This window comes from Hetaerina americana, unplaced genomic scaffold (assembly GCF_022747635.1).
Source record: "Hetaerina americana unplaced genomic scaffold, ioHetAmer1.1.p SCAF_5, whole genome shotgun sequence".
NCBI classification, from domain to species: domain Eukaryota; kingdom Metazoa; phylum Arthropoda; class Insecta; order Odonata; family Calopterygidae; genus Hetaerina; species Hetaerina americana.
In genome coordinates, this window is record NW_027287095.1 from 83,309,757 (window position 1) to 83,322,500 (window position 12,744).

The 12,744-nt window shown below is 35.1% G+C and overlaps 1 protein-coding gene across 1 annotated transcript in view; it reads left to right on the forward strand.

Annotated features, from left to right (window-relative positions):
* LOC139694130 (non-canonical poly(A) RNA polymerase protein Trf4-1-like) overlaps window positions 1–12,744 on the forward strand; it is a 47,450-nt gene that overhangs the window by 12,079 nt on the left and 22,627 nt on the right. The window contains exons 3-6 of the mRNA XM_071592561.1: window positions 4,336–4,456; window positions 5,401–5,637; window positions 6,288–6,434; window positions 8,880–9,073. Of these exons, the coding sequence (XP_071448662.1) occupies window positions 4,336–4,456; window positions 5,401–5,637; window positions 6,288–6,434; window positions 8,880–9,073 (699 nt within the window). The remainder of the gene's footprint in view (window positions 1–4,335; window positions 4,457–5,400; window positions 5,638–6,287; window positions 6,435–8,879; window positions 9,074–12,744) is intronic.

The following is a 12,744-nucleotide window of genomic DNA, read 5'->3' on the forward strand; positions in this document are numbered from 1 at the left end:
TTAGTCCTCTCACTCGTCGTAGTATGGGTGGAATATTATTGATGGACTAGAGAGGGGAGACTATAACGAAAGTTCCTCTTAATTTTTTTAGATTTAATTCACTTCGATATCCGCCATTCTACGTCACTCTCCGCGAAGAAATCAACTGATTGTGCGAGTCGATAAAAATTGAGATACCGTGAAAAGAACTGCATACTTTCATGGCTTTTGGTGGCATGGAAATAGGAAGAAGGTCCATGAGCCCCATAAAATCTGGTCAGTCAAGTGATGTGCAAGCCCGCCTTGCGATATCGATGCGAGCTCAATTTTTCTGCGGTCGACTATGATGCTTCTCTCAGGAAATGGAGGATCGCGCGCGCCCTTCTTCACTCTCCCTCTCGTCGCAGGGTGGCCGAGCCTCTCCTCCGCTCCTCTAAGCCTCCCTCCCTCCCACTGCCGCCGTCCCACCCTCCTCCTCCCACACTCTCCCCCCATCCCTCCGACCGACCGCGACGCGTCTCAAGGCTGCCTCACACCAAACGCGATGCTTAGCGCGCCGCCACCTTTCTTTGCCACGTGTCCTATAACCGTTGCAGTGGGTTTGGCGTTGTCCATAAATGACGTCACGCACTGGAGGGAGTGGGAGGTGGTTTTCACACTTTGACATTTCCTCGGGTGGGATGGTTTCGGTTGCCCATGACATCCCTATAGGCACGGCGGAACAATAAATCGCCGACGCTCTCTTCCTTTGAATGAACCCTGACATTGGAGATACAACTTTGTAACGGAAGTAGCAATTTACCCGTCGTATGATAACTAAGTCTCACTCCGCGTGTTTTCCTTCCCCGTTCGAGAATTTTGCTCTGTGTTTTTTTATTAAATCGTTTTACCTATCTTTTGTGATGAAATGGGCGACGCATGACTTCCGCAGGAGGAATCAAGACGGTTCCCATTCACGTAAAGACGTAATTTCATGCCAGCCTATTAATTATGGCGGGTTATTGCAGAAAGTTGACGTAATTTGGGAATGAAATGCCATACTCAGTTCTGCTTTATCGTAGCGGAATATGACTCGTGGGTGGATGTAAAAGGAAAAATACAGCGTGACGTCAACGGACCTAAGCGGGGAGCGTCGCAGGCCTTCCTAAAGTCGCCGGTCCGACGATTTCTCATCGTCCAACATTCGCGGTTCGGCCCTTTCTCCCCCTCGTATCAGCGAGTTATGTCGCCCGAACCGAAACTGATTTGTCATTGATGCCATTTAAAAAGAAGTTTAATATCATTCAAGTGTAAATGATGACCAAATAAAAATAATTAAACGATAACCGTCCGTTATCATAACTGCGTCACTCTTAAGTTACACGGCACAGTCAACGTGGCTGTCGGTGTGTGTGTACGCGTTTAGCAGGCAGTCGCGTCATGGACCGCGCGCTCCCAGTGAGCAAGGCTTCGCTCGGCCGCCGGATGCTCCCATCGACTCTTGCGCCCGCGGGTGCTCGTTGTCGCCGAACTTGAAAAAAAGAATACGAAACGAAGCGCGGATAAGTGTGGTCTTGCATCCCGGCCACGTCGCCCTCCCATCCCGAGTCCCAACACTTCCCCCCTCCCCGTAACCCCCCCTCTCTTGAGCACACTCATTTTTATGACCCTACTCCACGAGTACAGGTTGTGATGAGGATCCGGCACGTGCTCGCCCTTTTTTCTTCTTAGCTCCATCCTTCCTCGCCCTCGCGCCGACCGCCACCACCCCATATCCGGCTAGGGACTATTCCGCCGGTCTCTTTGAGGAGCTGCATTTGAAGACTTATGTCCAGACCGAGGAGGAGCTTTTTAACTGTTTATTGGAGTACTCGTTTTTTAAATAACCTCTCCACGTTGAAATTGGGAACGTATTATTTCACCAATTGTTGATTGAGGGATAGAAATGAGTTAAAGCAATGATTAGTTTTGCAATGGCATATTTAGGCTCATGAGTGAAATGTATTGAATTCTTCGAATTGTGTAATTTGTTCTCCAAGACAAGGGTGGGATTGCTAGCTTGTTGGTGGGCTTAGTATTTGCTTCTGCTGCTGTTTGAGACATGACTTCGCGCAAGAGGAACTTCGGAGTATGGGTCAGGAAGCACACTCTCCGCATGAGTGGGGGCTAACCAGACAATTCCTCTCTAGCGTGAAGGAAAGAATGAAGATCAACTTTAAAACTTATAAAGGAATTACAGAAATTTTAAAAGGACATGGGATTGAGGAGGACACGACAATACATAGTCCTTTATTGCCCAATTTATGCCGTGGAAAGACGCAAACTGGAAGCAATCCTTGGATATTTGCATAACATCCAACAAATTGGGAAATATCTGTACAAGGAACCAATTAGGAAAATATTTACTAGATTGTACAACAAAAGATTAAGTGGGAATGGGGAGAATGATGGAAAGGAAGGGCTGTAACTCATATTTTGTAATTTGTGCAAAATTAACGAAATAGTATTGGGGGTTTAAAAATAAGGTTCCCAAAAAAAATTGAGACAATAAATCGCCCAATTCTAATACAACGGGCCAAATTATTATTATGAGTGAGGGCTGTTACTAGCCAGAAAACTTGAAAACAGAAAAAAAGAGGTTTTTTCATTGCAGCCATAATGACTATTCTTGAAAACTGAACAATTTGAAAGAACTGAGCATTTAACACTTAAAGATGAAAACTTTTAAATTCAAATAATCCATTTTTTAAATCAGCCAGACACATTTCAATTATGATGGCTATAAATATTTAGTGAAATGAGGTGTGATTTCTTCTATTAAAAATAATGCTATAGTACTTAAATGTCGTTTATATTTTTTTAAATATTATCTGAATCAACATAGTTGTTAAGATGTTCGACTATTGATGACATCATTGGTTGTCTCCTGTTGTGGATTCCTTGGCCCCCATCTCCAGCTCTTTCTCTTCTCCACTTTTCACATTTGCAATTCATTTTTCAAATCATTCATTATTTCCCTTCTTTCTCTCTTTCATTTCCCTTGAAAACTTAAGCACCATACAATTAGGCCAATAAACTCATTTATTGTCTATTTTAATGCTGTTTTAAATGTTTTCCTTCATTATTTTACCGAGCATTTGGTGTAAAATGCCCTTTTTCTTTTTTTAATGCCATATGTCACTAACGTTACACAGATGGTCCCACCATTTCATCCATTTCTAATGTTACCCATGGTCCATCCATTTCTAGTGTAGCAATATGCATTTTATTTGTAGTGAAAGGAAGTACAAATATTTGTTATAAAGCGGTGAGAACTGTTTATTTTCTTCTTTGACCATTGTCTTGAAGTGATGTAGTTCCAATCACACCAACAAGAATTATTTGTCTCTAAAATATTTGTATTGATCCTCCCCCTACAAAATGCACCCATAGTTTTATCATGAGTTGATGGTGCATAAATGTGGGAATAATAAGGAAAAAATGCTGGAATATTTTGCAAATTAAATTTAAGTGATCTTTTATGAAAATTCTTTGAAGCATTGCAATTGAAAATATTATCATTTGGAACTAGTTTTCAAAGATAAACCTCATAAAAAATAAAATTAGCTGATAGATAAGATGCACACTACTCCTTAAATCAGTGCTTACCAATGTCCTTTCCTTAAAATATATCATATGTGTATATGCAAGCAATCTATTGACAAATCTAATAAGTTGGCCAATGAGGCTTTTTAAATTAGAGAATGGGCTTTCTTGTATGAATATGCTTGTTATGAATCCTGTGTAATAAGCCGAGGGCTAGATGAAATGTTGGTGTGTACTATTTGATCAGCTCCATGGGTTGTTTTTATAACAGGATTAATTTCATCGAATTAGCAAAGTATTCGAGTGGATGGCTAACTAACCATTTTCCTGGGTTGAAGACGTTTTATCCGTGCATGTACTGTACATTTTGGTGAATTTGGCATCTAAGAAACTCTGAGGCAATTGAAGATGAAATAGTGATTGATCCCAATGGAACCAATTCCATTAATGGTGTCTGAACAAGGAGCAGACCTTTGCTGCCATTGTCATTGTTGTAAATATGATGAGATAGGATTTCAAAAACGCAATATATTCATTCAATGAGTAATATATTCTAAATTCCTGTTGCCATTCTTCGTTGGGAAAAAAGTGCATATGATAAAGTTGTATCAAATGTATGGTTACAGTCTTGAATGTTGCTCCTGTAAAAAGTTGAATGTTATAAAATTACAACAATTTTCCTGATTGGTAATACATATCTATAATTCTTTGCATGGTGGTTAGCTATTTTCCCCTTGTGTGGCTACTTTGATTCTAAAACTACTTTTCCCTTTTCTTCCTGTCATTTTCTAGTGACATTGATTTGGTTGTGATTGGCAAGTGGGATTCTCTTCCATTACATACTTTGGAAAGGGCCTTGTTGGAGAATGATATAGCTGATGCAAGTTCTCTCAAAGTTCTTGACAAGGCTTCTGTAAGTACAAGCTTTGGGTTTCAATCCATCTCTAAATAGCTGGCCTTCTTGTACACTATTACATCAAAATTAGAAAGTTTACATGTTGATTGTGAGGCTTTCTTTGAATGCTTTACTGAAACAAGGAAATAAATGTACATAAACTTGCATATTTTATGGCATTTGGAAATCAGGTTACCGCAAAAATTATTTCTTTTGAATGCTGCTTCCTGTGAATATATGTTGTTGTTACAATAGAAAGATTCCTAAAAGAAAATATTGATGTAAAGGTTTTAAAGAATTACACCTAATGACTACATGGATAATAGTAATCAGATCTTTGGTAAATTTTAATCCTGCTCTCACTGGGGTGAATAATTCATAAAAGATGTATCTTATATGTTGCATTGAATGTGAGTAGCCATCAGTTCAGGGCAACGACCTCAAACTAACATCAACTTTGATTATTCCTTTAATTTTTTGGGTCTGAAAGTACTTTTCAACTCTTAGCCAGTGATTTTATTTTGTCTGGGTGTGAAAATTATTGATGTGTTGTGCTTTTGCATGTTTCTTATTGCCATGTGGCTTCTGAAATTCTGTATATTTTTACTTATAAAATATCCTAAATGGTAAAAACTTCATGTGGACTAATAAGTAAAATTGAATCACTATTATAAATACATACATGTGGTCTTAATATACTTTTTTTTCATTACAGTTGTGAGTTTTGTTAAGGGCAATCCAGAAGAAACTCTTAATCTAAAATGAGCTCTTTGAATTGACTATTAGTATTTTCATGTAGATTTAGATCTATGATTAAAATTTCAAAAGTATTGTGTTTAGCATTTGTTTTTATCACATCAAGAAGCATTACTGGCTGATTAAGGATATTTTAGAGATTAAATTGAAAATCGATTTTCCCTGTTTTTGTATTGTATGCATTAAGTGATGTATTCTCTTTCTAGGTTCCTATAGTGAAGATGACTGACAAGAAGTCAGATGTGAAAGTGGATATTAGTTTTAATATGAATAATGGCGTTAAGTCTGCTGAACTTATTAAGAGTTTTAAGAAGCGTTTTCCTGTTCTCTCCAAGTTGGTGCTAGTCTTAAAACAGTTTCTCCTGCAGAGGGACCTAAATGAAGTTTTTACGGGAGGTATCAGCTCGTATAGTTTGATTCTCCTGACTGTTAGTTTCCTTCAGGTAAGTGTGCACTTGGGAGGATGGTCAGAATATTTGCATACAGTGTGAATATCATTAAGATTAACTAAATTTTGTATCAGTGTTCTAAATACCGCAGTGAGAAATGAGATTTGTCTATGAAGAAGAGGAAGGGATTCATTTTAACTATCCAGAGCTAGTGGAATATCTTGTAATCACTATTCATGTTTTCATTGTATAACTGCCTCTTGTTATCTGCACTTCTTATAGTATCAGAAAATTGACAACCCAAATACATTATAAAGTCTTGTCTTGAGAATGCCATTCTCAAAATTAAATACACCAAAGATATGTTCTAAAATGATTTCCTTACTCTAATGGAAGATTCATTGGTATTTCATACATGTTTTTGTTGTTTTCATGAGTTAATTTGTTGTCACTAAACGTGCTGAAGTAGCTCCCAATTTTTGTGATCAATTCACAAACTCTTGAAATGCATAACATTTAAAGGATAGAATCATCCATTCTCTAATGATGCTTCTTATTCAAAAGTTTATGGTGATTCTCATGTTTACACTTCGTGAATGTTTCCTCATTCTCATCCAGTTCCAATGGTGTCAGCACCAAATGGGTACCACTGTAGGGAAATTTTGGGATATAGACATTAAGGCTGATTTTACTCTTTATTCCAGTTGCATCCCCGTGAGGACTCATATCGTGCAAATGCCAACCTTGGGGTATTGTTAATAGAATTTTTTGAACTCTATGGAAGGCATTTTAATTACATGAAAACTGGCATTCGTGTTAAAGATGGTGGAGCTTATATCTCAAAAGAGGAGGTACGTTGAAGGGCAATCCTCGAATGGCTGTCTTGTGAGTGTTGTAACTTAACACCTCTCTATTGCTTAAAACACTGCTTCCACTGAAAACATGGCAAGTCATCTCTTTCGCTTTTCTCTCTTTAATATTGGGATAATTTATACTTAACACTTACAGGCTTCACTTTGTGGAATTGTTTGATGTCCATATTAAATGAGTTTGTAATTTTCCACAGACATTATTTCACAGTACAAGAGGAAATGGAATAATTTAGGTTAAGTTTTCTTCTGTTAACAATGAGTAAAATTATGGAAGGTTATTATGATTTGTAACAAAAATGATCTGTGTAAATTGGTTGATTCTCACGGGCAAAAACAGTTGCAGGGGGGAACTAGCTACTTTCTCATGTTTTGCGTGTTCAAAAAGGTATTGCCATTATTCAGTCCTAATTATTAAGGTAACTACTATTTTAGTAGTTCAATATACTCCTCCTTACACTATATGCATACTATTTCCTACACAATCAATGGGAAGTTTGAGGAAAATAGTGATTATCAAATTCATTTTTCCACCATTTATTGAGTCAAATTTGAAATGGATGTGTTAATTTTTATGCAAAAAATTATGATTACATGTTTTATTTGAAAATGAATGTCCAAGAGTAATGTTAATTCTTCAATTTTTCTTAAAGAAAACTACCATTAAAATGACAGTCCTGCTCTTCACCAATACTCATCACTATGCTTCTCGTTAATTAATATGTTAACATCTGTTTAAACTAAATTTGTAATTCTTTAAAATACAAAAAGCCACAAAACGAAAATTTAAGATTGTATGTTTTTGATTAAATTTATTCTTAAAAATAAATTCAGAGTTGATCAGGAAATTATTTTGCACTCTAAGAAGCATATATCATGTAATTATTTGAGAAAATGTTAATTCACATTGATAACACTGAACAGGTGAATAATTTTGGCATACGAAATTCAATTGATTTAATTTGTTTAATAATGAGAAGTATTTGGGGATAATGCTAGTAAATAATATGGTAATATAAACTAAATTATATCTGATGTGAATATGTTGCTTTTTATGTTCACATCAATAAAGACAATAAGGCCCTGGGAATAAAATATAATAGTATATTTTGTAGGAATTGGGAATTTGCTAAATGGGATGTTTGGGTATGTGAATGATTATTATTACATTTTGAAGTTTATTTAAAGTGGTGCAAGATAAGGTTATTTGGCTGTCGTGTATGAAACTGACACAATGTTATGTTAGTGCTATATTTTTTTGTAAATGGCCTTTAGATGATGCAAATAACCAAGATTATATCATCAAGAAGATTCATATATCATAGTAATAACCATTAATATGGCCTGCATTCCGGCTCAACTAAAGTGTGGCCAGCTTTTAAGGCTACTTTCAATTATCTCATTTCGGAGCCATTTCTTCAATCCAGATCAATATGAAATGTCTGAAATTTTAAATGTTTTGGAAATCTAGGATGAATTCCATGCAGAGCTAATCTGTTGAAACATGTGGTACCATACCCAATGATAGTATTTTTCTGCACTTCAAATGCTACTGAATTTGCTAAATGGGATTTGCTACTGAACATTTAGGGATAACTGAAATATGTAGAAATTATAGTCGTGATATAAACGGATTCTATTTTTATAAATCAGATTAGTTAATTAAAAGACAAGTGACTGTGATTAGAAAATGATTGAACGATCCTTTTTCAGTCCTTGTGATTAATTTGAATTTACTAGCAATGGAAAGTACAATTTTTTCCACGTTTAAATCATTTTTATTAGGGTGGCATTATAGTTTTACAAGAACACAGAACTATCATCTAGAGAAAAGCAAAATGTATCATCAGAAAGCTAAACCAATCACTCTGCAAGGGAAAAAACAAATGATTAGCATAGGAATAATGTTGACATAGGTCAGCTGATGCAGATTCATTAAGCACACCTTATAATTGATAATATTTTTTTACAATCTATATGCTAAGTTTGGTAAAACTGATACACACTTGGTGAAAGACAGATACGTGTAATCCTATTTGCATTTTTCAACTAATCACCTTGATATGAATTCAGATTTTAATGTTTTACTGATGTCTGGAAAGTCAATTTAAAATAATTTTATGTCATGATTTTGAAGGCAAGGCTCATCGGAGGAAATCTGTTGTTACCTTAGAAGCATGAATCAAAATCCAAATTTATCATCAACTAAATATTTCATTGCTTGCATCTTCTGAGAAAAATTTTATTTGGTCCTATCAAACCATCAGAAAGAAATATAGCATAGCTGTGTGGTAGGGCCAAATAATTCTCTGTGGGAAGCACAGAAAGCTGCATTCAGCTGTAGATGTATGGCTTAAAAAAGACGCTGCTATGGTTCTGTTGATAAATTTCTGCCCTCTAAAAATGTAATTTTCATATATTCCATAGGTTCAGAAGGACATGGTGGATGGTCATAGACCATCACTGCTGTGTATAGAAGATCCTCTAACCCCTGGTAATGACATAGGAAGGAGTTCTTATGGGGCTTTGCATGTAAAACAGGCTTTTGAGTATGCATATATAGTTCTTACTCAAGCTGTCATTCCTGGAAACTCGCTAATTAATGATGCCAATAAGACAAGGTGAGTAGATAAGGATACGCAAGCCATATACTGTATTGAATAAAAACTACCATGCATGAAATCAATTTAAATTACCAAGGACACTTCAAGCATTGTTCATCCTTTCTAGCATGTATAACCTTAATGATATAAGATATTTTCATTGGCCCCATAAGCCCTATTTCTGCAAAGTTCAGTTTTCCTTGTTAAAAGTACTGAGTGTGTCAAAGAGGAAATTACTTCCCAATGGAGAATATGGGGACACCACAATGGGAATACCTTTAAAAAAACTAATTTTCATTTGGGGTCAGTATGGTAAAGCCTTAATTCATTTGTTGCTACTTGTTTAAAATGTTAATCATTTTTTCTAATTCTATATTTTCCAGTTAAGGGCAAACCCACTGACAGAAACAATCTGTATTACATAATAGCAATATGCCCATGTACTCTTTGAAATATGTTGTCAGAATCTCTTGGGTCTTTTTATGCTTTCATCTTGAATTTCTTCTCACAAACTCATTAAAACATATCTAATTTATGGGTGTAAAATAGTAATGTATATTTTGTGGAACTCTGGTAAATGTACCTCTGATAATATTTTAATATGGTGTAATTTTTTAAGTTTGTGAATTTTTAAAATATAATTAAACCTCAAATTTACATAATCCTCCGATTCACCTAATTTTTCAATGGTTCAGACAGCTCTCCATAAAAACCAGCATACTCAAAACATGAAATATATGTTCCTAACACCTGGAATGTGTATATAACATCTAATCTTTTTAATTATCTAATCTTTTTTTTATATCTTTCCCAGATTTCATTGATGCCTGTTTTTTGTGTACTTGTTAATGAATATTGGTTTATTTAAAAAAATATATTTGCTGATATATTGGCTATTTATGTGTACGTCAATCAATTTTTAAAATGATCATCAGATTAGTTTTCTGCTGATAATCTGAGCTGTGGGAGATGCCATGCTTTTGTTTTTATTTATTTTTAAATCCCTTAAAATAACACAGCAGCTGTTGATTGACTTATGTTACTTGTTTTTTTTCATATTAATGAATGTTGCTCTAAAATAAGTGAAGTATTGATTAGGATAAGTTGAAAATTCTGCAAGAAGAATGCAGTGGAACCTCACATACTTAATTATTTGCATAACTAGCAAAATTATTAGTATCAGAAATGACTTGCTTGACAAGCAATGTATGTCTTAACGAGTGACTAGGGGGATCGAGATGGTGCGGGGGCTAACGTACTGGCTTCCCACCCTGAGGGCGCGGGTTCAAATCCCGGCGGTGTTGAATATTTTTCAGAGGTATCTCGATCCCTACTTGAGGTGCTTTGTGGAGGGCACTTTGAGTGAGTACGCCGTCCGTCGGATGGGACGTTAAACTGTGGACCCCTTGGCGCCTTTCGTAAAGAGTAGGCTAATGCCGACGCCGGGTTTCTCTCCACCCTTCATCCTTTCCTATCCATCCCCTATGGCGCAAATGACCTTAGCTGTCGGTCGCCTCCCCTCAAAACTACTACTACTACGAGTGACTAGGAAAGTAGAATTCCCAGAATGATTGCACTCTTGCAACTCAGTTTGTGTCCATCACTCATTCCACTAACGTCTTAGTGTTGCTAGGGATCACACATTTTTCCAAACTTATGTTAATACCTATTATTTTTTATTTTTTTTGTGCCAAGTGTTATAATACTTAATGCATAGTTTTAAAAATGTCCCCAAAGAAAAAGCTGCAAGAAGACTGCCATGGGAGAATTTTTAAAAATTATGGAAATGTAAGGTAAAATCAAGGTAAAAAGGGAAATAGGCTGAGCATGGTTGTCATGTTTCAAGCTTCGCTGGTTATAATTATACCAGTGACTTAAAGAAGCTTATGCAAATCAAGTTTGCGTTCCAGGTACCAAGAAAATATGAAGGTGATCCATATTCCCAGACAATGTACAGATAATTTTATTTGAATAAACCTTGTACATCATTTTTTTGCATGGAATCTTATTATGCATTAATTTATATGGGTAAATTGTTTCACTAAATGAGTGTTTCATTTTACGAGAAAGATCGCAGAACAAATTTTGCTTATATGAGGTTCCACTCTACACAACTATAGGACAACTTATGACACAGTAGACTGTTAGCACACTTTTAAGGAGACATGAACCATGTAGTAAAATTTTTATATTAACCTTCTATAGCAAGTTGCAATTGAATTGTGGGCTTGTGTGATTTATGAAATAATTACCTTGGGTAAAATTTTAGTTAAAAACTGTTAAAAATCTTTAACAGTTAGTTATAACAGGCATTTAATAATTAATATTTTAAGGGATAGTAATTAACCTTTAGTATGCAGTAGTTATCATTAGAATATATCTAGTGTATTGCTACGAGACATCATAGATTAAAACGTATTATAGTCGACCTTTAAATGAAATATTTTTCTCATAAAACTATTTAGTTTCTAGACTGCCGAGCTTTATCAGCCCACTAATGATTTACTATTTCTAACTATCTACTATCTATATATCTATCTATATCTATATAAACTATCACAATTTATACATTATTTTAAAATGGGTTAGTGTATTTTATTAATTCAGAATCAGCTTTAAACATTGGCCATAATGAATATTATTTTGGTGTAAATAAATTGGGTTTAATTATAATCGAATGTTACTGAAAATTCAATAATATTTGTGGGAAATAGCCATAACAAAACAGCCAATTGGAGCAATCTTGGCAGTTTTCATGCAAAAAGATAATCGTAGAAAAATACATCATCCTTCTGCCTGACTGAATGGTTAGCAGCAAAATGTACACTTCTGCTTTTCTACAATTTAGTTGTAGTATTGAACTGAATTGCATTAACATCTACAATCAAAAACATACTTAAAAAGCTATGTTTTTTATGTCCAATGCCCCACCAATCTCTTAGGGCAAAAAAACTTTGAAAAAAAGGCTAATCCATAAAAAACAGTCTATTGTATGTATTTATTCAAAATCTCCATGCTAATAATAATACTTTTTGAATAGGACGTGTGGCTTGAAAAATATTAATGTGGATGATATGCATCTTTTAGAATATTAATATGGGGTACTAAAGACATACTGGCAGCACAATAATAATTATTATCATGTTGCCTGGATGTCTTTAATGCCCCTGGATTGATCATTATTAAAAATTACTTTCAAATACTTGTTAATTTGTTTGGAGAGGTCTAAAATGTTTTGAAGTGCTGTTCAAAGGTAAAATTATTGCTAAATATAGCTTACATTTCTTTACAAATGAAAAACAAATGAATGCAGTTGAAGATATGTACTACAAGTAATTCAGGGAGTCCCTCCACTGTCATAAGGGGCATGGGTAAATAGTTAGTCTGGCCGTTATACAGTAAATATTTTGTAAAATACATTGTACAAAGCATCAACATTAAAATTAGTACTATTATTTTCAAAATTGCATTTTATCTAGCAATAATGGAATTACGTTTACCTTTTTTGTGTAACGTGTATGTATGTGTAAAAACGTGTTAACATGGCTTTATAAACCATGATAAGTATTCTAAGCACCTTTACAGAGTGTAGGCTGTTTTCCTATCAAATCAATACCAACGATTGTATTTGGATACATAATGAATCAGAATCAATCTCTTCGTATAATTGATCGTCTCATTGTTGGTGC